The 22,165-nt window shown below is 30.5% G+C and overlaps 3 protein-coding genes and 1 non-coding gene across 10 annotated transcripts; 1 reads left to right on the forward strand and 3 right to left on the reverse strand.

Annotated features, from left to right (window-relative positions):
• Positions 1-145: 145 nt before the first annotated feature.
• On the reverse strand, positions 146-4,106 carry LOC112741117 (probable protein phosphatase 2C 35). Of its 7 annotated transcripts, XR_011871610.1 has the most exons (6): positions 2,435-4,106; positions 2,008-2,139; positions 1,385-1,582; positions 1,223-1,280; positions 756-968; positions 146-412 (listed from the first exon to the last, which is right to left on the reverse strand). XR_011871610.1 is itself a non-coding variant. In XM_025789960.3 (5 exons), exons 1-4 carry the CDS (start codon positions 3,350-3,352, stop codon positions 1,270-1,272), a joined length of 1,263 nt encoding a protein of 420 aa, XP_025645745.1. In that variant the 5' UTR covers positions 3,353-4,106; the 3' UTR covers positions 707-968; positions 1,223-1,269. The 7 variants fall into 7 exon arrangements, 3 of the variants coding, with proteins under 3 accessions (XP_025645745.1, XP_025645744.1, XP_072071504.1); XR_011871609.1 differs by lacking the exon at positions 146-412 and having other exon boundaries at positions 707-968; XR_011871608.1 differs by lacking the exon at positions 146-412 and having other exon boundaries at positions 707-992.
• A 2,103-nt stretch (positions 4,107-6,209) lies between these two features.
• LOC112741119 (uncharacterized) lies at positions 6,210-7,961 on the forward strand. The gene is made up of 3 exons (XM_025789963.3): positions 6,210-6,605; positions 7,331-7,437; positions 7,555-7,961. Exons 1-2 carry the CDS (start codon positions 6,210-6,212, stop codon positions 7,421-7,423), a joined length of 489 nt encoding a protein of 162 aa, XP_025645748.1. The 3' UTR covers positions 7,424-7,437; positions 7,555-7,961.
• Positions 7,962-14,181: 6,220 nt separating this feature from the next.
• Positions 14,182-14,264, reverse strand: TRNAL-UAA (transfer RNA leucine (anticodon UAA)). Its single transcript has one exon. It is a non-coding gene; the product is annotated as a tRNA-Leu (tRNA).
• Positions 14,265-17,002: 2,738 nt separating this feature from the next.
• On the reverse strand, positions 17,003-18,502 carry LOC112741120 (S-adenosylmethionine decarboxylase proenzyme 4-like). The gene has a single exon (XM_025789966.3). It carries the CDS (start codon positions 18,339-18,341, stop codon positions 17,304-17,306), a length of 1,038 nt encoding a protein of 345 aa, XP_025645751.1. The 5' UTR covers positions 18,342-18,502; the 3' UTR covers positions 17,003-17,303.
• Between the last annotated feature and the right edge of the window lie 3,663 nt (positions 18,503-22,165).

Genomic DNA, 22,165 nt, shown 5'->3' on the forward strand with positions numbered 1-22,165 from the left:
ACTTCGGCAGATAGTTTCTCTATTTAAGGTATACAATTATAGAAGCTAAAATCTATCCATAGTTTCCTATTTCTTGTTTGGTTTCACCAAAAGGGAATTGATATGACAAACCTATGTAAAATGTGGTGTAAGATTACTGAACATATTGCCTGAACGTGAGCATTAGAAATAGTAGGATATCTTTTCATATAACAGACAATTTGGTACTGTTTTTTAAGGAGATTGATTGGTTAATGTGAGACCCATCACTAATCAAACAATTTGTAAAGCCTACAGGATTCAAAATGTTGAAACTTTGGAGACATGATGAGATTGTGGACAATGAAACTTAAGCATATGCTTATTATGGTCCATGAATCCACAACATGCTGAGTTGGAAAAGGGGCCTTATATTTTGTTGCATTCAATGAACCTATAAATCAAGACCACAAAAAAAACAGAACCTATAAATAATCAGACAATTTTAATTTGCTGGATTTTAAAGAGTTTTACAACTTTCTATTGTGATGAAATGGCATATTATAATTTGCAAAAAAGGAATAAAGTGAAAAAAATTAACTTTAACACCTACCAAATTCAAAATTATGATCCCTCCCCCCCCCCTCCTTAATTTTGATTCGGGAAGGGAAGATTGGGAAAATTCTATTGCAATTTTCTCCAGACCCCCGGAATTGAAGACTCCCAATAATTTAAAACATGAAAGTCGTTTTGAAATGCAATTTCATATTCAAGGAGGAAGGAAACAGTTATATTACACTGGACTCAGCATCAGCATGAGCGAGGATAATGAATTTACATTCTCAACAGCATCTTGCTTTGCCCTTCAAAGCTGACCAATTTACAATAATTCAATACGAATGAGTCAGTCACCAGCCATTCTTCCTGCATCATCCTCTCTCCATCAACTCAAGTAATTTATGAATACTCTTCCAATGCATAAATCTGGAGAGTCGAGGTTGTCGCGTCATCTGAGAAGACAAGTTCAAGTGGTTCTGCATGGTTAAATGATGATATGTAACCAGAATTGGAATATTGAGAATAGATGGAATATACATATATACATAGAACTAGGATGAAATTACACTGGTATAACTTAAGCTAATGTTTTCCAATGAAATTGAGCCAGCATTTTGACTCGATGAACATAGTGGCATTGTAGTAATTTACGATGATAATGTAGATGACACGAAGAATAGAAAATAAATATTAGATAGATATGTACCACATAGGAGAAATAACAAAGATACTTGGTCTTGTTCCATGAAGCCTCTATTTGAACACTGTTGATGGAAAAGGATAAATCTGAGAAGTCTTTGCAGAAACTAATAAACCATTAATATGAAATGATGCTAGTGAGTTTGTAGCAATCATATTGGTCTTTGACCAGTTGGTGAGGGAGCGACTATAGCTGGACTTCTCATTGAGACTGCATGCTGACATGTCTGTAAATCGGAGATTCCACTCCTCACAGAACGAGAAACTTCCGACACAGTAGTAGTGGATGTCTCTGATATTCCGTTTCCCCTCTTGGACCTTGTTAACATACTGGCATTGATGTCACCTGATCCAACTTGAGATGAACCTAACTACACAAAAATTTAAAGATTAGATAAACAAGCCAATAATCAAATGATAGGAGAGAATCAAATGATTGAACCACCAATAGAATTTTTAGCTCTGTATAAAATGCTTGCAAGAAGAATGTATGAGAAACAAATGTGTAAAATGTTGCCGTGCTTATCAACCCAATCAAAACCCCAGATCCAGATAATACTAAATACAGTAGGAAACCTTTAACAAACAATTATCTGAATAGAATTGGCCTAAGATAACTTCAAGTGAGCAGCACATTAACAAAACAGCACAATCAAATTTTGGAAGGATGGCGGCACAGGCAAGGGGGTAAGAATATGATGGGACACTACAAATTTGAAATCTTTATGCAGGGCTAAATTTAGAAAGCATAAAATACAAATGAGAAGGGTATAATATTCAAGTAATTCATACATTTGACAGGCCTTTGATCTGAACAATGATAATTGTTATATCATCTGTTCGGTTCTCATGTTCCAACCATAGTTTATATGACTCTCCAGCAATGGCGGCACATGCATCACGGGGATCTGAATAGCTTGCTGCCTGCACCATTACAAAAAATCATAGAATTCATCAAGACACTGAGTCATAACATTTCCTGAAGTAAAATAACAATAAAGAATTATTAGCAATAGCATTGCTAGGTTTGCCTTGTGAACTATTTCCAATTCAGGGTCACAGAATTGAAGCCTTTGCTATTTAGTTTAAAAACAACATTGAACATTAGAATGGATTGAGAAGAAAAATTTAGACACCATCTGAATAACAATACTAAAAAAAAATGGACATTTGGAAGGAAAGATATAGAATTAAAGAAGAAATAGGTAGCATGTCATACCATGTCAACAACAGTTTGGCTTGATAGGAACTCAAATATCCCATCACTTGCAACAACAAAGAATAGATGATTCGGTGTAAGCTGGACTGTTGACACCTCAGGAACAGCAATGACACCGATAGTCTCTGCCAAATTATCCCCAACACTCCTTGTAAAAGCAGTTCCAGGATACATTCCATTTTGAACCCACAACCTTGGAGGATCGCCACCCTGACTCTCTTCGTCACCCCAAGTTTGGATATTTGGATCCTTAAGCCCTTCTACCTGATCAACACTCAACACCCTTGCCCCAGAAAGCTTCACTCTCTCATATTCATCTCTCCGGAACGGTGTCTGATCCGAGGACAAGTCCTCAGCAATAATTCTATTCCCGTCCTTAACAGCTAGCACTGCTCTTGAGTCACCAACATTAGCTACATAAAGGGTATCACCAATAACAAGCACTGTAATTGCAGTGGTACCACTCATTGAATCATCAACATCACTGTTATGCAGTTCGTAATTCGTTGTTAAGAATGCAGAAGTGTAAGCCTTAACAGGGTCCTCCAACAATGCAGGGTCACTAGACAATGTTTCTACTAACCTATCCTTAACAAAGTTTGCACACTGTCCACCAAATTGACCATGACCATCATACACACCAAAGAAATGGACACTGGGGTTACCTTGAATCTGATTCCTAATGCAGAAACTATCTTGGTTTTCCTTTTCAGGTGAATCAGGGTAGTATCCTCTCTGGGTTAGAACAGAATACTCCAAAGTGAAGTTATGTGAAGGAACAGTAGCTACCTCCAATGGTCTCTGAGTGAGTATGTGCTTCCTTTGTGCACGGTAAGGGCCAAGTTCTCTGTAGTCTCTGGAGCCACCCTCTGACGGTGTAGGGTACCGGTTACAACACTTGCCATTGACACAGCCCATTCTTCAAACAGAAGGTGTGCAGCTAAAAAAAGCAAGAAACACAGAGCTCAAAAAGCAAAAAGCACAAACTAAAAGCTAAATTAGGCAATTCAGGGTGGAAGCTGCAGGCTACGAGCTTCTGAAAATCCACATTGTGGTTCCAAGCTTGATCCTTCAGCTGTTTATTCTGGGAGGAAAATGAACAAAAACCCTAGGGAGGGGCAAAATAAGCAAGGGGGAGGAAAGATAGGATTTTGAGGTGTGAACTGTGATCAGAGGTTGAGAAAAACAAAAGGGTAGTTGTTGAATTGGGACAGAGAATGATTTTGAAGGAGGCTACAGAAGAAAGCTGAGAAAGAATGGAAAAAAGCAGAACCCTAGAGAGAGAAGGAGAGGAAGCCCACAAAGGAAGCAAAAGGGTGAGGCATTTTTTCTGGCGTTTGATGGAAGGAAAAATAAGAGAGAAAGAGAAGCAGAAGGCGTGTGTAGTGGGGTTGTAGAAAATGAAAGAAAGAATTGTACTTTTCGTTGGGTTGCAGAGAGAGAGAAAGGATCAAAGGGAAAGCCGTGGTAGGAAGAAAGAGTCCAAATGGGGTTCACACTTCACAAGAGAGAGAATGAAGGAGACGCACACAAAAAACACGAGAGAGAGAGAGAGAGAGAGAGAGAGAGAGAGATTAAGAGAGGGACAAGGATTTGAGAGATTCTATTCTATGAGTGCATGGCTGGGTTTGTGTCTTCGCAGAAAGAAAGAAACAAAGACCAAGGCAACAACAACAACACACTACACTTGTAACTCACTCAGCAAATAGAGGTCAAAACCTACTCAAATCTTTTCATGCTTCAAGCTTTAATAATACAACTTTTATCAAATCTAATGACATTAGATTAAGATCCATCAATAATACTATATAGTAAAAAATTAAAATCTTATATTATTTAAAAGTAGATTAGATAATGATAAAATTGTGAAAGAATAAGAAAAGAAAAGAATGCGAATTTTTACTAATTGTTGATTGATTGAATTGAATTGTAAATTATGAAGGTAAAATTAAATATATATAAAGCATTGTCCTATGAAAGATAAAAACAACTAAAGATAAGATAAAGAAAAGAAAAGATAAGATAATAAAGACTAAAATTATAATTAAATTTATGTATTCTGTTGGGCTGAATTTGTGGGTCACGAGACTTTTTTATTATTGTCATAGGATAAGGTGGAAGAATAGTTTAATAGCTAATATACAAATTCATGATAAATTTAAAAGTTAATTTGTAAAAAAATTATTGTACGCATATTCATTTAGTAATTTATATATCATTCAATATAATTATTTAACAAAAAAATATATAATAGTTATTATTGTGTTTAACTGTTGTTTTTAAATTTAATTGAGTAATGATATGTATTTAAGTTAATTAATTAAAAAATTTAATTAATGGTATATCAAAATTAATTTAAAATTTATAACAGTTGATAATAAATGATATATTAATACTATATAAAAATTTAATTATTTTTATATTGTAAAAATATAAAGTTGATGTCATGTATGTAAACTTATTAATGTAGTATAGATACAAAAAGTAATATGGCATAAATTTATTTTATTATATGTTGATATTAATTTTGGCTAATTTTATGATGTCTTTTGTTTAGTGTTTAATTTTGTCTAAATTATCTTTTATAGTAATTTTAAAATATTTAAACTTTTTTAATTTTATACTTTTAAATTTAAAATTAATTATTTAACCTATTTTAACAATTAGATAATATCTTTTAAACACTATAACAAAAATCATTAATTTTTATATGATTTAGATAGATAGATAGATAGATTTATGTGTTTTAGATAAATCAAATATCAAATTCAGTAAATTCTATTTTCATGCATTTTTTTTTTATTTTGAGGTTGGGCCAATTGCATGACAGGGTTATAACTTCCACCTGGTCCAAGACGTGTCCCACCCAGATTCTCTTGTTTTTTTCTTTGTTAAAATGATTTTCAACCTTTAATAATTTACACCATTCTAATAATTCTCCTAATTACTAGATATTGAAAATAATCAATATTTTTAGATTTAAAAAAATGAGTTTGGTTAAAAACATTTGTAAAAACGATAAAAGTTTTTCAAAAAAATGTACAATAAATATCCTAGAAGCTTCAATTTTTTATACAATAATTTATACAAGAATATTGCTAATATATTTTTTAGGATACATTATAAGAGTAAAAAAGTTTAAATAAAATTTTTTTAAAAATTATTTTTTATATTTTTAATACATTAAATAGATTAAAAAACTTAAAAAATTTACACTGTATTTTACTATTTTTAACTATGTCTTTAAAATATATTTCAACGTATCTTTAAAGTATATTTTAACTAAAAAGTTTAATTAATATATATTTTTAGCGCATACAATAAGATTATTATTAATAATTTTTTTAATTTTTTAATAAATATATTAAAAATTTGATTTTTTTTTTGTATTTTGAATAAAAAAATATTTTATAATCTTAACATATATATTTGAGCACAAAGTAAAAGTAGAGATAAATCCTTAACTAAATTCGTTATTAAATACTGCCACCATTTAAGCACTCACTTAACAAAGTAAGAAGAATACTAAAAGTTTGGTATTATATCATTACTCCTCTCGAAAGTTAGGAACACGAAAGTTAATTATTAAAGGGGATACTCCCATAAAGAGGTCCAAAACAACTTTTTTTTAAGTTGTTGACGTGTCATTCTGTGATTGATTGTTTATTAAAAACCGGTTAATAAAATTTATCTCCAAACCAGATGTTTTAAACCCGGTTCGACCCATCCGGTTTACATAAACCAGTTCGGGTCTTTTTTTTTTTTCCTTAGATCTATGAAACTATGTCGTTTCACAGTCTTCTTCCCCCTCGACATTACTGTCACTGCAGCTCTCTCATCTTTCACTCTGCCTCTCTGCCTCATTGACGCGAACTCAAGTCCTCTCCCTCTATCGGCATCGGTCTCTCTCACTGTCTCTGACAAGCTCGTCGTCGCTTTCCTACGGTCTCCGGTCTTGCGCGCCTTCCCTACCCTCATCGTCGCTGGTGGCAGTAGCAGCAGCTCCCGGGACTGGATGTCGTCGTCGCTCCCTGTCTTGTCACCGCCTCGCAGTCAGTCTCGCGCCGTCGTTGCGCCCTTCGTCGCCGGAGACAGAAGCAGCAGGTCCCCGAACTTCCTCCTCGCCTTCAGCAACTCCTCGGCTTCCTTCGCACAACCTAGTCCTAATTTGGTGAGTTCCAACAAATTTTCCTGTTCTTCCCTTTTCTGTTTTGTTGCTATCTTTGATTTTTTGGCTGAAAATATCAATTAATTATTCTCTTTGTTGCTGAAAATAATCACATTGAGTGAAGATCACTAATATGGGCACATGGATATTCATAAAAACATGAACTTTATCGATGATTGAAGCCAAAATTGGGAATTTTTAGTATTTTGTTAATAATTGTATAATTGGGATCAAACAGAATTAAAGGGGTTATGTAAAAAATTAGTAACTGAAATTAAAATGGACTTTGAAATAAGTAGTGGCACGAATAACTAACAATGATGTAAAGGAATCTATGCATGGAGATTTTGAGATATAGCTAATTTTACATTATTGCTGGTGTGAAACATGATACTGCATTTGCCCCACAAACCAAAAAGGAGATCAGTGTATGTGACGCTTTCTCATGTTACTTTTAAGTTTTGTTTTCTATCTGGTTGGATCATTTTCTAATAGTGTCATGTGTATTCATTATAATGCATTTGCTATTTTGTCCCTGGTTTCGTATTTGAGTACTGGTGTTCTTCTATTTATATGAATCTATATGTGGCACCGGCTTGATGACCTTCAACCAGCAAGTGATGAAGTGATATGTCGTGGAATCACTGCCCCAAGCTTTATATGGTGTCCCCTTTTTTGGCGTGAGTACAGCGGCACGTAATTTTTGATAGTTTTGGTCATTGTCCCAGGAGTTATTGAAATTTATGAAGACTGGTGTCTTTATGCAGATCATTGAAATCATTGATTTCATCACATCCACCTCCTATGGCTCCAAGGCCTGATTTGCCCCTTAAAGGTAAGTTGGTTACACACATGGTTCAATTCGTTGCACTGCATTGTATTTTATTTGGGATTTTGTTGAGAATTGAAAAGTGAGTTGCTTAGATGATTGCTGACAAGCCTTTTACACTAGTTAAGGAATTTGCGTATGGAAAGCAAAGCACAGTTCTACAGGGAGTAGCTCAACATTCATGGATAGCCAGCCCACAAAGCCTGAAAATGAATCTAAAAATCTTGATATAGTAGGGCCTGGCAGGAGCTTCAGGAATTTCAAATTTAATACTGCATTGATCTTACAAGCCATGGAAACAGCATTTCTTCTTGAAGGTCCAGCAACATTCCTGTGAAGTCCCTCCCTGTAACTGAATTGGATGGCATGCACCGTTTTCACTCTTATGTCAGAAGTCGGTAGTGATCAAATTAGGTAGTTGTATATGATGTTTCTCAGATTATATCAGGTTGAGTAATTTGTACATTGTTGTACATGAATTGTTTGTGGGCCTAAACAGTATTCTCAATATAAAGGTTTATATTCTCCGATTTTTAATCATTCATACAATTAACTGTGAAACTTGTATTTAATGATACCAAACATGCTAAAATAGGTTAAAGTTATAACATGCTCTGCATTTTCTTTTCCAGTACTAAGCTTAAATTATGATTTTTTTTTCATTTGGTATATGAAATTATGTTATAACCTGAGACAGTAAATTATTCTAAATTTAAAATAGCTGGATATCATCAAATAAACCAGCATATGAGATTACATTCGGAACAAAGTAAGCATAAATCATTCCAATTATCCAGATGTAGCGATGAAGCCCAGATCTGAAATGTCACTCATGCATTTGAAGGAGATCAGGTTTTGCAGGATCAGTCTCGAGACCGGCTACTTCTGACGCCGACGACGACGAGTTCAGGGAAGGCGTGCGAGCGCGGCTGAATGCGAGACGGTGACGACTGAAGAACGGAAGTGACGAGGACCTTGGGTTCGAGACTGGAGACGAGAGAGGGAGAGAGCTTGCGATTGCGAAGCCAGTGAGCAAAGAGATGAGCGAAGCCAGTGAGCAAAGAGATGAGGAGTTCGAGCTTCCGTGAGAAAGGGAGAGGAAGGAGACGATAGGGCTAGGTTTGTTTGGTTAGCTTGAGAGATTATTGAGAGGTTGGACTTGGGTTTGGGTTTGGACTTGGGCAAGGACAAGGGGCTAGAGTTAGGTTTTTTTTCAGGGACCTAATTGTATTTTTATATTTATAGGGATTTAAATATTCACAAAATAAAAGTTAGGGATATATTTGTCTTTATATCAAAAAATTTAAACATAATTCGGTTTAGATTGTATAAATCGATCGGATTAATCGGGTCTAATAATTATAATGCAAACAACTGGGTTTATTATTATTACTATAATAAACCGATTTTGTTATGGTTTATTAAGAAATAAATTATTAATCGATTTTATAAAGATGACCAATAATATTATGAAAAATGTAAACATCTTTAAAAAAAGACATATTTAGTATCTTTATCAAAGTGGTCTCCAATTATTAATTGGTTCAAAAGATTTGAAGATGTAGCATTGAATATTGGTATTGAATTCCTCCTCCATCATTGTCATTGATTCGCAAATTCACACGTAACATGTTCAAAACAATTTATGCTGTTGACTTGTTTATATTTAATGACCCAAAAACATGTCAAATATGAAATTTGTGTATGTTCATACGAGAGATTATTGTCCCATTAAAAAGTTTTGCATTTTTTAAATGAATAATTTCTTTTATAGTTTGTTATTGGTTTTCATTTGGACGCCAGTAAAAACGTTTAAAACGTCTTTTTTTTAAGATGTTTTTTAATAATTAAAATTTAATATATATAATTGATTAAATCGTGTTATTTTTTGTCAAAATTAAGTAAATAAATTAATTTGACCAAAATATGGTTAATCAAATTTTGAATCGGTCTAAATTAATATTATTTTCATAAAAAATGATTACAATACCCCTATTATAGAAAATAACTAAAATACTCTTATTATATATATTAACTTTGAAAATTCTAAATTCTATCCCTTTTTTTCTTCCGTCGTCATAGAATTAGGATTTAGAGTTTTCAATATATATATATATATATATATATATATATATATATATATATATATATATATATATATGGATATTTTAATTAGGGATATTATAGTCATTTTTTATAAAAAAATATTAATTTAGACAAATTTAAAATTTAATTTATTACTTTTTTAGTTAAATTAATTTGTCCAGTCTAATTTTAATAAAAATAACATAGTTTAATTAATTATATATGTTAAATTTTAATTTTTTTAAAAATATTTAAAAAAAAAACGTTTTTAACATCTTTATCTAAGTGGCCCTCCTTTTCATTTTTATGAGATCACTAAATATTTTATGATGAATATATATTTCGTCTAATTAATATTAAAAAACAAATTTAAAATAAATTATTATTCATATTCCAAAATTAAAAATTATCTCAACACTACTATAATTAGAAACGTAAATAGACGAGTGAAATTGAAACGTTGAGTACAACATTTTTGAAAGCTTAAAAATTATAAATATAGTTGATGCAATGATTGAATAACTGCATTTGGATTTCAAGCTAAGGAATCATAAATTTTGATAATCAAATGAAGGCTTAAATAAATTTTTGTCCTCTCTGAAATATATGTTTTTGGCTTTTGATTTATAAAATTTTTCTTTTGATTTTAGTATCATATAATATATATAAATTGTCTATTTTAGTTCTCATCGTTAATTTATTCTAGATTTAATTATTTTGTTGGTTCCTATAATTTCGTAAAATTTTCAATTAGGTCCCTATACTTTTTTTCTTTTTAATTGGGTCCCTGTACTAATTTTTTTTTTTAATTAAGTCCCTCTTAGTAGTAATTGGCTTAATTTTATAGGGACCAACTAAAAAAAAAGAATTGATATAGAAACCTAAATAAAAGGAAAAAAAAGTGTAGAGACCCAATTAAAAAAAATTGGTACAAGGACTCAACTAAAAAGAAAAAAAATATAAAGAACTAATTAAAAATTTTACGAAACTATAGGGACTAACAGAGTAATTAAACATTTATTCTATTAAATGCTTATATAAACATTACATTGTTAAACATGTCACATCAACATTTTATCACGAGAACTAAAATAACAAATTTAAATTTTACAGGATTATATTTAAAAAATATTTTTTTATAGAAAATAAAATCAAAATGTTTGGATATATACTTGGTGTATAAGGAACTTTAAGAATAATTTTGTATCTAAGCAAATATAATAAGGTACCTGATACATTAACAAGCTAGAAGGCCATAGCTAGGAAGAGATTTTGGAACAATACACAGTTCCAAATTTTGTTTAGATAAAGGACTACCTATCTTAATTAATACCTATATTATTATTATTATTATTATTATTATTATTATTATTATTAAAACTATGTCATTTGAGTTATAACTCATTGGCATTATTATTATTATTATTTTACCAAAGATATGAGATTCGAACCCGCAACCTCTTAATTGAGTATGGGAAGACTATGCCATTTGAGCTATTACTCATTGGCGCATTATTATTATTATTATTATTATTATTATTAACTCTATGATTCCAAAAATAGGAAAGTTCCTTCTATAGGGTTCAGGGACGAAATTTAAACTTTTATATCTTCTAAGTAGGTTAGACTTTAGTGGTATTTTATTGTTTTCTTTTTTAACCACGGGAATACTATTACATTTAAATTATAGAAAAATTATAAAAAGTATCCATGAAATTTAATAATTAATGTTGTATTTATGAAAGATGAATTTTGTATGACAAAAATATTCAAATTCTAATTTTTTATTAATTTTTTAATAAAATTTTTAAACTACCTCACCCTAACCCCATTTTACGATCACTTTCTTTTTTCTCACTTCTTCTTCTCTCCTCACTTCTCCCTCTTTCAAAAATTTTCAGTGAATTTTCCTCCTACCTCCTCACTACTGTCCGCCACCCACCTACCCGTCACCGCCAATCTCCCCTCTCATTGCTTCCCCCTCTCATTCTCAAAGTGACTACAATACCTTCGTCGCGCGCCTATGACCCAACCTAAGGAGAACGTCGTCGTGGCGCGCCTGTCCCAACCGAGGAGAACGCCGTCGTGGCGCGCCTGACCCAGCTGAGAATAACGTCGTCTGAGAAGAGAGAGGGGTCGTGGTGCTGCTGCATGTAGAAAGAGGGTTCAGTAAGAGAAATAGGAGAAGAAAGAGAGACGGTGCTGCTGATGGAGGTTTTGCCGTCGACGATGTTACAGTCAATCGACGAAGAAAAAGGTATTTTTTAAAATATTTTTTATTTTATTTTTCTTCTTTTCAAAAATTGATTTAGTTACTACTAAAAAGATATTGTTCTAATTTTTTTTAAGTCTGTTTCGTTCTAATTTTTTTAAATCTGTTTCTATTTTTTATAAAGGCTAAGATTGATTTACAGAAGATTCGGTTGATGGCTACTTCTACTTCTGAATTTTCCTAAAATAAATTTTAAAGTGGATGAATGGAATTTGTTGAATTTTTATGGTTGATGGATGTTTCTGCTTCTAGTTTTGCTAAAGTGAATTGAAATTGGATGAATAAATTTGAAAATTTTTATGTTTTGAGTATTTTTTGGTGTTTGATTGATTTAGTTTGGGTATGGGTTGTAAACTTATGACTGAACCAGTTGAGATCCGATCCTCCACCACCATTGATTTCAGCTTGATCTTTTGTAGGAGTAGTTTCAGACTCCAAAACAAGAATTTTAAAGATGCAGGTTGAGTTATGAAAGGTTGAAAAAGTGAGTTGATGTTGAGGATGGGGTAGTTTAAAAATTTTATTAAAAAATCAACAAAAAATTAAATTTTTGATACTTTTGTCGTACGAAATTCATCTTTTATAAATACAGCTTTAATTTTCTTAGTTTATAAGTATTTTTATCGGCGTTCGTAAACTTCATAAATATTTTTAGTAATTTTTTCTAAATTACACTGCCTCAATGGTATTTTTTTTAATAAAATAAAATTATAAAGTTCTACTTATAATAGGAAAATCTTACTCAGACCTTCCTTTAAATAATATCGGATTGGTTGGAAGCTAAGATAGGCAAAGTTGCTTTCTTGTTAGTTTTATACTTTTATATATATATAGTGAAAGAGATAGACAAGTTTCTTAAGTAAGATTAGTCAAATTACTAATAGGGAAAAAAAAAGTGACAAATATGATTAATAATAAGACAAAAGGTTGATGTATAATTATTTAATCTCCAGATGCAGTTTAATTAGTTGACACTTTTATTTGGGGAAGCGAAGTGAAAATTATAAGAATAATATTATATATTTAAATTTTTTTGTTAACTAAATTTAAATAAATTAATCTAACATAATAAAAATTAATTTTGATTAGTATTATTTTAAATTTTATTATTTAATTTAATTAAACTTAATTTATAAAAAAATTTAAATATATAATATTATTCAATCTAATAACTCTTGAATAATAACAATTTTCAGCCTTAAAATAATAAATAGTACAATGAAGTCAGTGCATAGAGCACTAATACATTGTTTGTATAGAGAGAATTTGAAGGAAAAAAATAGGAAGAGAAAAAATAGATAAAGAAAAAAAATAAATTTTTTATTGTTTAGATGAAAAAAAAATAGAATAAAAAGAAAAAAATAGTGTGAAATTCACTAAAATATTTTTATCTAAAAATGAGATGAAAATGGAGAAAAATATACAAACATTAATAAAATTACATATTTACCTTTTATTATTGATAAATTATAATTTATATATAATATAAATAAGGATATTAATATAATTTTATGTTTTTATATTTTTTTTTACCATTTTTTTTCATCTAAACAAAAAAAAATCTCTCTACTTTTTTTTTTTATCTATTTTCTCTATATCCAAATAACGCACAAAAAAAACTTTTTTTTTTCTATTTTCTTTCTTTTCATCTTTTTTTCTATTTTCTTTCCTACATCCAACTAACACACCATATGACTTTCTCATATTGCCACTGGAACCTGAAAGTGCATCATCACCCAACCCTCCTTATTTTTTCCCCCTCTAACATTTGGTCTTTTTGGTATCTTATTCTTATCAAGTTACTTACATTGCATATTTCATTTACTAACTTTTGAATGAAAACTAACTAGAATTGGTCAAGTAATTAACTCACTTATTCGTTTAAGTAAGTGTAGAAATTTAAATTTTGTCTTATACATACAATAATCTATTAATCAACAATAAACTCTTAAATAAAATTTAGATTTACAATGAATTAATTTCTAACCTATTGAATTAAAAGATACTGTTAACAATAAAAAAAAAAACTTTTGAATGTAGTCTAGACTTGTCAAAACCGAATATTTGTTTAATTTCTTGCACCATTTTATTTATGGTTATCACCTAAGTAATTGAGTTTTTATGTTCCACCTGCTTATATAAACGCATATATGAAAAAGAAAAATACACATTGATATTAACACAATTATTTTTTTTGGGTAAACCACATTAACATTGTGTTTTTGGTCTTGTACATTAAGACAATTTAATTCCTAAACGGAGAACAAGGTTTTTATTAATAAAGCCCGCTTAAGATGCCAAACAATTTTTGACATGGCCCAAATACAAGTATGGAGAAGCCCAACAAAACCAAAAATTATCCGAAAAATATGCTAAGACCAAAAAGCCAAAAGTGCTGGCTGTGGGGTTCGAACCCACGCGCACTTATGTGCAGAAGATCTTAAGTCTTCCCCCTTAACCTCTCGGGCAAACCAGCTACTTGCTGAAAAGAACTCCTCATAATATTAAAGTATCAAAATTTATAATCAGAGCAATAATATTCCAAAAGCTTAATTTGTCACCCGCAAAGCTTGAGGTTAAGTGATTGAGATCAGAAATCAGAAAAGTAGTCATGACAACTGTTATGTAATCAATCATCTTACTATGATATGGTATAGGTAAGAATTAAGATTGGAGTTAAATCGGAATTCAATACATGCTAATAATGGGATAAATGGATTTTGAATAATAAAACTTCTATATTGCTTGAATTAATATTACAAGTTTTTATAACTCATTTTTGTTCTACTAGTAATAAGCGTTCAATTCTGAAAAAAAAAAAAAATAATTAAAAGAACAAAACAGAATGTTTAACGAACTATTTCTTAACTTCACTAACTAACTCCCTATTTCTACCTTACAAAATAATATATAAATGAACCTTCAAATGAGTTGCCTCTTAATTGAGAATAATGCTATTTGACTCGTTTAGTTGAGAGAATTTTTTAGGATAATATATATATATATATATATATATATATATATATATATATATATATATATATATATATATATATATATATTGTTGATAATTTGAGCGATATATATTCACATGTAAAAAAAAATACATGTTCGGAAAGTTTTTTTTTAAGCTATGTGTATATTTTTTATAATAAGTACTAATTTGGATTGGTTTTTTGAGTTAAAAAATTACTTTTTTTAAAAAATAAAGTATTTTTATTTAATTTAAAATTTACTTAAATACGTCTTTTATAAAAAATATTTTTATTAAAAAATAAATTATTTATTTTTCTAAAAGCTAACAATATGTCCCTTTTAAAAAAAAAACATAAACAAAAGATATTTTTAATATTTGAAAAATTTTTTTAAAATGTCTATCCAAATATAAAATAATTTTTGTCAGTTAAAAAAAATCTTTTAAAAAATAATAAATATTTTTTTTTAAAGTCAATCCAAACTAACTCTAAATATACACTAGTTATTTTGATATTAGTATATTTTTAATAATCAACACTACAGTTTCCTTGTTTTGTCAAATAAAAAATAATTTAGATACATATAATTAATAAGTTTTTGGTATATAAATAGTATTATTATTTTCAAAATTATGTTTAAATTAAATATAAAAAAGAAAACCCCATATTGAGTTATTCACGTCTCTTAATAAGTAATTATTAAGGAAATAATAACTATAATTAACAGTACACAAAGAAGATATGAAAAAGAAGAATATCCTTATTACATTGACATATATACCAACCGTACATACTATCCTTTAATTTCACGAGTCAATAAACAAAGGCACACTAATGTCACCCAACAAATCATTATGTATATATTTGTATTATAGGCCCGGGTTATATATAAATAATATGTAGCTTGTATTATTGACAAACAGGTATACTAATTATGAACCTTTTTGGAAGATCTCCTAGTTTATTAATTACCAAAAAGCAGCTTGGAATTTGGAACATTATTATTGCTTCTCTAACCTGTCTCCTACTTTTGTCTTCTACTTCCCCCTTCTAATATGGTTGTATATGGCGTGTCACCCAAATTCAATTATGGCCACGTGCACTTTAAGTTTCTTAATCGCTATCAAGTTATAAAAATTATTCGTTTTTTAACACTTAAAATAATTATTATTATTATAATTTGTGGGTTTTTGTGTGGTATATTCTGCATTTTTATATTAATTTTTATTTTTCACTATTATATTGGATATAATATCCATAAATTAAATAGTCCACTTTTGGAGGTTGATATATTTCTAAAATGTGCCACCACCCCACCAGCTCTTCTTAATTATTAGAGAAAAGGACAAATAGGTCACTGATCTTTTGCCTTACGGATATTTTTGTCCCTGACCATTAAAAAATACTTTTAAGTTCCTGACCTTCATAAAATTTGGACGGATCAGTCACGGAGGCATTTGGACGGAGGGACTGATCCGTCCAAGTTTTGTAAAAGTCAGGAACTTAAAAGTATTTTTCAATAGTCAGGAACAAAAATATCCGTGGGACAAAAAATCAGGAACCTATTTGTCCTTTTCTCTAATTACTATATAAATAAATATGTATATATAATGCATGTGCAACTTAGCTTATAAAGTAATGCTTTTATGAAATCCAAATGCGATGACACGGCATCGCAGGAAAATAATAGCATTGTTAATTATAATTATTCGTGAAGTAAATTATATGTATAACGACCATGAATAATGTTTTTCTTATTAGCTATTCGAATTTACTTAACCCTATATATCCATAATCAGACTGAGAATAGCCATGCAAAAAAGAATTCATACATTCTTATTCTTTAGTCGGTATTTCTTAAAAAGAAAGAGAAGCATGAACGAAAAGTTCAATATATATATATATATATGAGGAATTATTAGATGTTTACTCTCTTCAATTAATTTATATCACTTACATTAAATAACTTTATTAATAATTTTCAGATATATATATAAACCTCATCAAGTAATGCAAGAATGAATAAGACGAGAGCACTTTTACACCCACTCACTCACTACTACACACACATCTTCAAAAATCTTAGGCGTGACAACCCTAAGTGGGGTGCATTATGATGATGAATATCATTCAATTCCTCAACCTCCTCCACTCTAACCTCACTAAGCTACCCCTTTAATTCTTTTTTTTTTTCATACCATATCTCTCTAATAAATGAAGGAAAAAAATATTAAGGAGATTAATAATAATAGTGACGATGTTATCCTTCATTCATATTTAAACGTGTCACTTATTACATTGAAAAAAACAAGTAACAAAATCCACAAACCTCAGCCCAGAGTTAGAAATTAAATATAAATAAAATATAACACCACCACCTTAGTTTTCTTTTCTTGTTCTAATTAACACCTAGGAATTTATCCTAAAAAAAAGAAAAAGCTTCCTAAACAAGTCAACGCAATAATATTCATCATCCATAATAACCGATCATTAGGCCACGTCACCACCCCTATTTTTCTTTCAACTAATTAAGCTCTAAATTAATTAACCTCTTTCTTTTTCCGGCGAATCGCCGTGAAAGTTTGAAAGACAACGCTACCTGCTTCAGGGAACTCATCCGTGGCGCAACTTCTGCGTTTGAACCCCATAGCCTCCACCGCACTCACCACCCTCCTCCGCAAATCGCCGCCAGCGGAGGTTATCGAAACGGACATAGTACCCGGTCGGAAAATCTGAATGACCTTCCTGAAAACGTGAGCCACGTCTATCTCCATTCCGTTATTGGTGGACCCCACGCACTCGAAACTCGCGTAGCTGTAACCGTCTTCAGGAGTGACGTGGATGGTAGAGTACCACTCCCCATGCATGGCGTTCATGGAGTAACCGCACGGATCGAACGCGAAGTCGCAAATGAGCGCCTCCTGGTTGATCTGATCGATCCCGGTGAACTCCGTCATTTCTCTTCCGGCGGAGTCACCGGTTTTTCCGTCATTACTAGGACGGAAGAATTTTCGGGCCGAATTCGGGTCAAGATCCGTCATGCAGATCTCCAAGGTGTAGGGCTTGTGCGGTTGTTGGTAATAAGTGGCAGTGAACACGTGCCACGCATGTGAGGAGGACTTAGAGGGCATTATGGAGGCTTTACGGTTATGAAGCGTTGGAGGGAGGGTGTCCTCCAAGTAGGACACCTCGTCCTTAAAGCTTGTGTGAGGGAAAGGTTGTGAGCTTGGGAATATGAAGCTTCCCCTCGTGTAACGGCACGACCTCAGGGTGAACCCAAGTTGGGTGTCAGCATAGAAAATCAATGGTTGAATCGATTTCAGCAGCTGTGTGGTGCCGCATGTTTTGATTATGATCTTCGTTGGGTACACGAAGAGGCTTGATTCCGAGAGGACATAGGCGTCGAAGAAGGAGTTACCGACGGCGGAAACCACCGTGCATTGCACGGCTTGGAGGGTTTGGTTTATGCATTGATCAAAGTCAAGGGTTCTTAGACCCAAATAATGGAAGGTTGTTGTTGTTGTGAAGAAATGGAGCTCCAAGCGTTTCTCAAAGCCTTCAAAGCCAGACAGTGCCATAATGGTGTTTGTTTTTGAGTGTTGAGGTGGAATTGAAGCTAAGTGAGAGAATGGATTAAGGGGTGGTTGGGATTTATAGGTGAAAAAAAAGAATTAGAGTGAGTGTAGGAAGAAGTGAAGGGGTGTTTAGAATACAAGAGAGCATGCGGGTGTTGGAACCAAGAATCATCATTGTAGCCAAAATCAACTGAATTATATGCACCAATATTATTTTCTTTCAATAAACTTCATTCAATATTCCATAATTACAACATTTCTTGTCAATTTGTAATTTTTTTTATGAATAAACATAGGGAGCCAATGGCCTAAGTCGTACAATGGAGGTTTAGGAAGTATTAGAGATATGACTATTAGTATTACATTGTCCTGTCAAGTTACGCTTTTGGGATGAGTGGTTTCATGATATGGTATTAGAGTTCTAGATCCGAAAGGTTAAGAGTTCGATTCTTGGTGAACCCTAAAGATTTAACTCATTGTACACATTGTATGCTTAGACCATTGACTCCTTAGCAGTATTTTTTTTACGAATAAATCCGGAATTCAATGATAGGAACAGCAAACAGAAATTAATGGACATTGTTGCTTTGTCACAGAAATACCTAGCATCTTCATATTACTACATTAAGAATAAGAATAAGAACAGTGAGTTAGCTTTTTCCGTATTTTTATTTACCCAAATGAGATTATTGAAAGAGGACATACTTACTTAGAACATTAATTGATATTCACAAGCAAAAGACTATTATTAGAGTTTACCTTATATAATAATAATCCATACATATTAAAGGTTTGAGGGCGGGGACCATATAAATATTTTAGACAAGGTTAGTTTTAGCTACTAACTAAGAGTTTTTACTATATGCTGTTGTGTTTTGCTATTAATAATAAGGATTTTAGCTTAAAGTAGATTAACTAATTAAATTGAATCGAAGTTTGAAGGGTGTGTGGGGCTAATTTGACTAGAAGAATAATTGGTTGAATTGATGATGGGAAATGCTAAACATAATTGTGTCCAAACTTCAAACCATATCATTCACTTCTTTTCACAATCACAAAGAAAATTAAGATTTGGTCACCGTTGAGTGTGCCTTGTTCATTCCAAGAAATTTGATTTCATGAGTCAAATTATTCAACGTATTAGAATATCTTTGAATGATAATTCTAAAAAAAAATAGAAACATAATCATAAACTCGAGCTAACTAGCTAGATATACGTGTCTTATTGTTGTTTTTGCAAGACATCAATTATTTTGAGCTTTGTGTAGAGGTAATATATAAAGCCATTTTAATTAGAGCTACTACATTACTAGGTTTAAGATGAGAAATTATGTACACACCTCTTTTTATTATGATATAAAATAAATTTTTTATTTTTTCTAATTTTTAAAATTATTTTTAATACCAAAGTATATATATATATGCACAAAAATAATATATATAATATTCCTCGTCTAAAATGTCTTAAAAAAAAAGTAAGTTATTGTCGATCTTATAAATAATATAATTGATTATATTGTATTATATATTATCGACAATAATTTGATAAATTATAAAAAAAATTAATATTTTTTCATTTAAATAATAGTTAAATTTTATTAAACCGCTTTTTTACTTTAGTCCATGACAATAATAAAGAAGTCTTATGGTCCACAAATTCAGTTCAACAGAATACACAAATTCAATTATAATTTTAGTCTTTATTATTATCTTATTTTTATCTTATCTTTATTTATCCTTATTCTTTCACAATTTTATTATCCTTACATACTTTTTATGTACTTTTTCCGTTTCATTATGGTATCAGAGTTCCTCTTAAACTCTACTGAAAATCCCTTCAACTTCACCTTTTACTATGAATAATCAACCTCCCTACTTTGTTCTAGGTCAAGGAAAAAGGGCACACGAGCAACTTCATGAGGAGCATCTTTTGAATCTTTCGTCAACCCAACACTTTTTTTTCATGTCACTTCCTTCCAATGAAAAAACTCGTCTTTCGAATCCACTTGAGCTTTTGTTCAAATCCAACTACTCATTATCTTTGTTCTTTCAATACTTTTTTTTATTATTAACAATTTTTCAAATAGAGATTTACTCTTGAATACTTGGATCATTGATTCTGGTGTCACATATCACATTACATCAAATTTGTCTTGGTTTATTTTTTACACACAAATTTTTTCTATTATTGTTTATTTACCAAATGGTTCTCAAACTACTGTTTCTTATAAAGGCTTTGTTCAATTTTCACCATCTTTAGTTTTTGATGATGTTCTTTATTTACCTCATTTCAACTTTAATATTATCTCCGTCTCAAAAATTATTTCAGCACTCATATGTGAACTCACTTTTTCATTTTCTTCTTGTATTTTCCAAAGCAACAATTTGTGAGTCGTGAGACTTCTTAGGTGAAATAGTGGTTTAATAAATTTATTAATATACTGAGTTATTTATGTACTTCTCTAATCTGATGAGTAATTTATTAAATTTTCATTATTACAATATAAAAATTATCTAGCTAGAGAGGTTAGCAAAGCAATTAGTAGCCAAAAAGTAAAATTAGAAATAATAAAAAGCCCAATCACTTGGGACTTGTTTGATAATGGTCACTGCATAATGGAAAAGTGAAAAACACCTCTATTGATGGAGACATCTTTGTCTATTTCTAAGAGAACAAGGGCTAAATCATAATTGAAAATAAGAGGAAAGAAAAAACAATTAAATATTGATGGGCATGTTGAAGAACAATTTAATGCTACAAGAGGAAATTAAAATTAAAATTAAAATTGAAATAAAATAAAATAAAATCAGGCGTGGCAGAAAAATAATGAGAATATCCTGGAATGAGGGAGCTGAGGCCCGTACGTGAAATGAAAAGCACTACAAATCATTTTTATTCTTCATGCAGTTTCATGTATTAAGGTGGCATTATCATTATTTTACCAAATTGTTTCATGTATTTATCTCAAAGCATGCATGGACTTGTATGCTAACCATGTCAGCATCCAAATTTAAAAATAAAAGAAAAAAGGATTTTCTTTCTCTTCCAAGTAGTGATTAGTCTTGAAAAGCTTGGGGTTATGATAAATTAAAATTTAATTTGTATGTATTGTTCATATAAAAGAATTTATACAAATAACTAATCTTGTATCAATAATGCTAGAGAACTAAGATGGTTCCAGCCAAAAACTAGCCAAATGTCTTTGGGTAAATTCAAAATTTTTATGTGAATGGTGGTTATGTTAGATATTAAAATGTTTCTTTTCTTTGTAAATTAGATGGTTCTAGATTTGTTTTATGATTTATCATGTTTTAGATATTTAGAAAGAGAAGGAGTGTGAATAAATAAATAAATAAAACTAATTACTAATTACTATATTTATAATTAATTATTAATTACTAATTACTATATTACTAATTAAAACTAATTATTAATTACTAATTACTATATTTATCAGTTTCCGTGATTCACGTTACAATTTAAATCATAAATAAATAAAACAATTTCCAACTTTCCAAATGAAAAATCAGATATAAAAAATCTATAAACAAGAAAATCCTATTCACAGAGAAAGAAGAACAAAATCCTAAATACTAAAAGAGGTCGAGAAATTATATAATATATAATATAAGTATATATTAGTATATAAGTATAACTAAATAGAAGTCTAACTATATAGATATATAGTTATAGAATAGTTATAGAACAGATATTGAAATGAAATAGATAGAATAAAAGCAGGAAAATACAAAATAGAAATTGAATTCAACTTTCAAAATTTATCAATTTAATATAATTAAATTTATAGAATAAAATCACAAAATAA

This window comes from Arachis hypogaea, chromosome 14, assembly GCF_003086295.3.
Source record: "Arachis hypogaea cultivar Tifrunner chromosome 14, arahy.Tifrunner.gnm2.J5K5, whole genome shotgun sequence".
NCBI classification, from domain to species: Eukaryota; Viridiplantae; Streptophyta; class Magnoliopsida; order Fabales; family Fabaceae; genus Arachis; species Arachis hypogaea.

Coding starts and splice junctions, on each gene's coding strand:
- LOC112741117 (XM_025789960.3), bottom strand. CDS start 3,352: ATGGGCTGTGTCAATGGCAAGTGTTGTAACCGGTACCCTACACCGTCA. Junction 2,140..2,434: donor GCCAAACTGTTGTTGACATG/GTATGACATGCT, acceptor GTAATGGTGCAG/GCAGCAAGCTATTCAGATCC. Junction 1,587..2,007: donor AGATCAAAGGCCTGTCAAAT/GTATGAATTACT, acceptor ATTTTTGTGTAG/TTAGGTTCATCTCAAGTTGG.
- LOC112741120 (XM_025789966.3), bottom strand. CDS start 18,341: ATGGCACTGTCTGGCTTTGAAGGCTTTGAGAAACGCTTGGAGCTCCAT.
- LOC112741119 (XM_025789963.3), top strand. CDS start 6,210: ATGAAACTATGTCGTTTCACAGTCTTCTTCCCCCTCGACATTACTGTC. Junction 6,606..7,330: donor CACAACCTAGTCCTAATTTG/GTGAGTTCCAAC, acceptor TCATTGTCCCAG/GAGTTATTGAAATTTATGAA.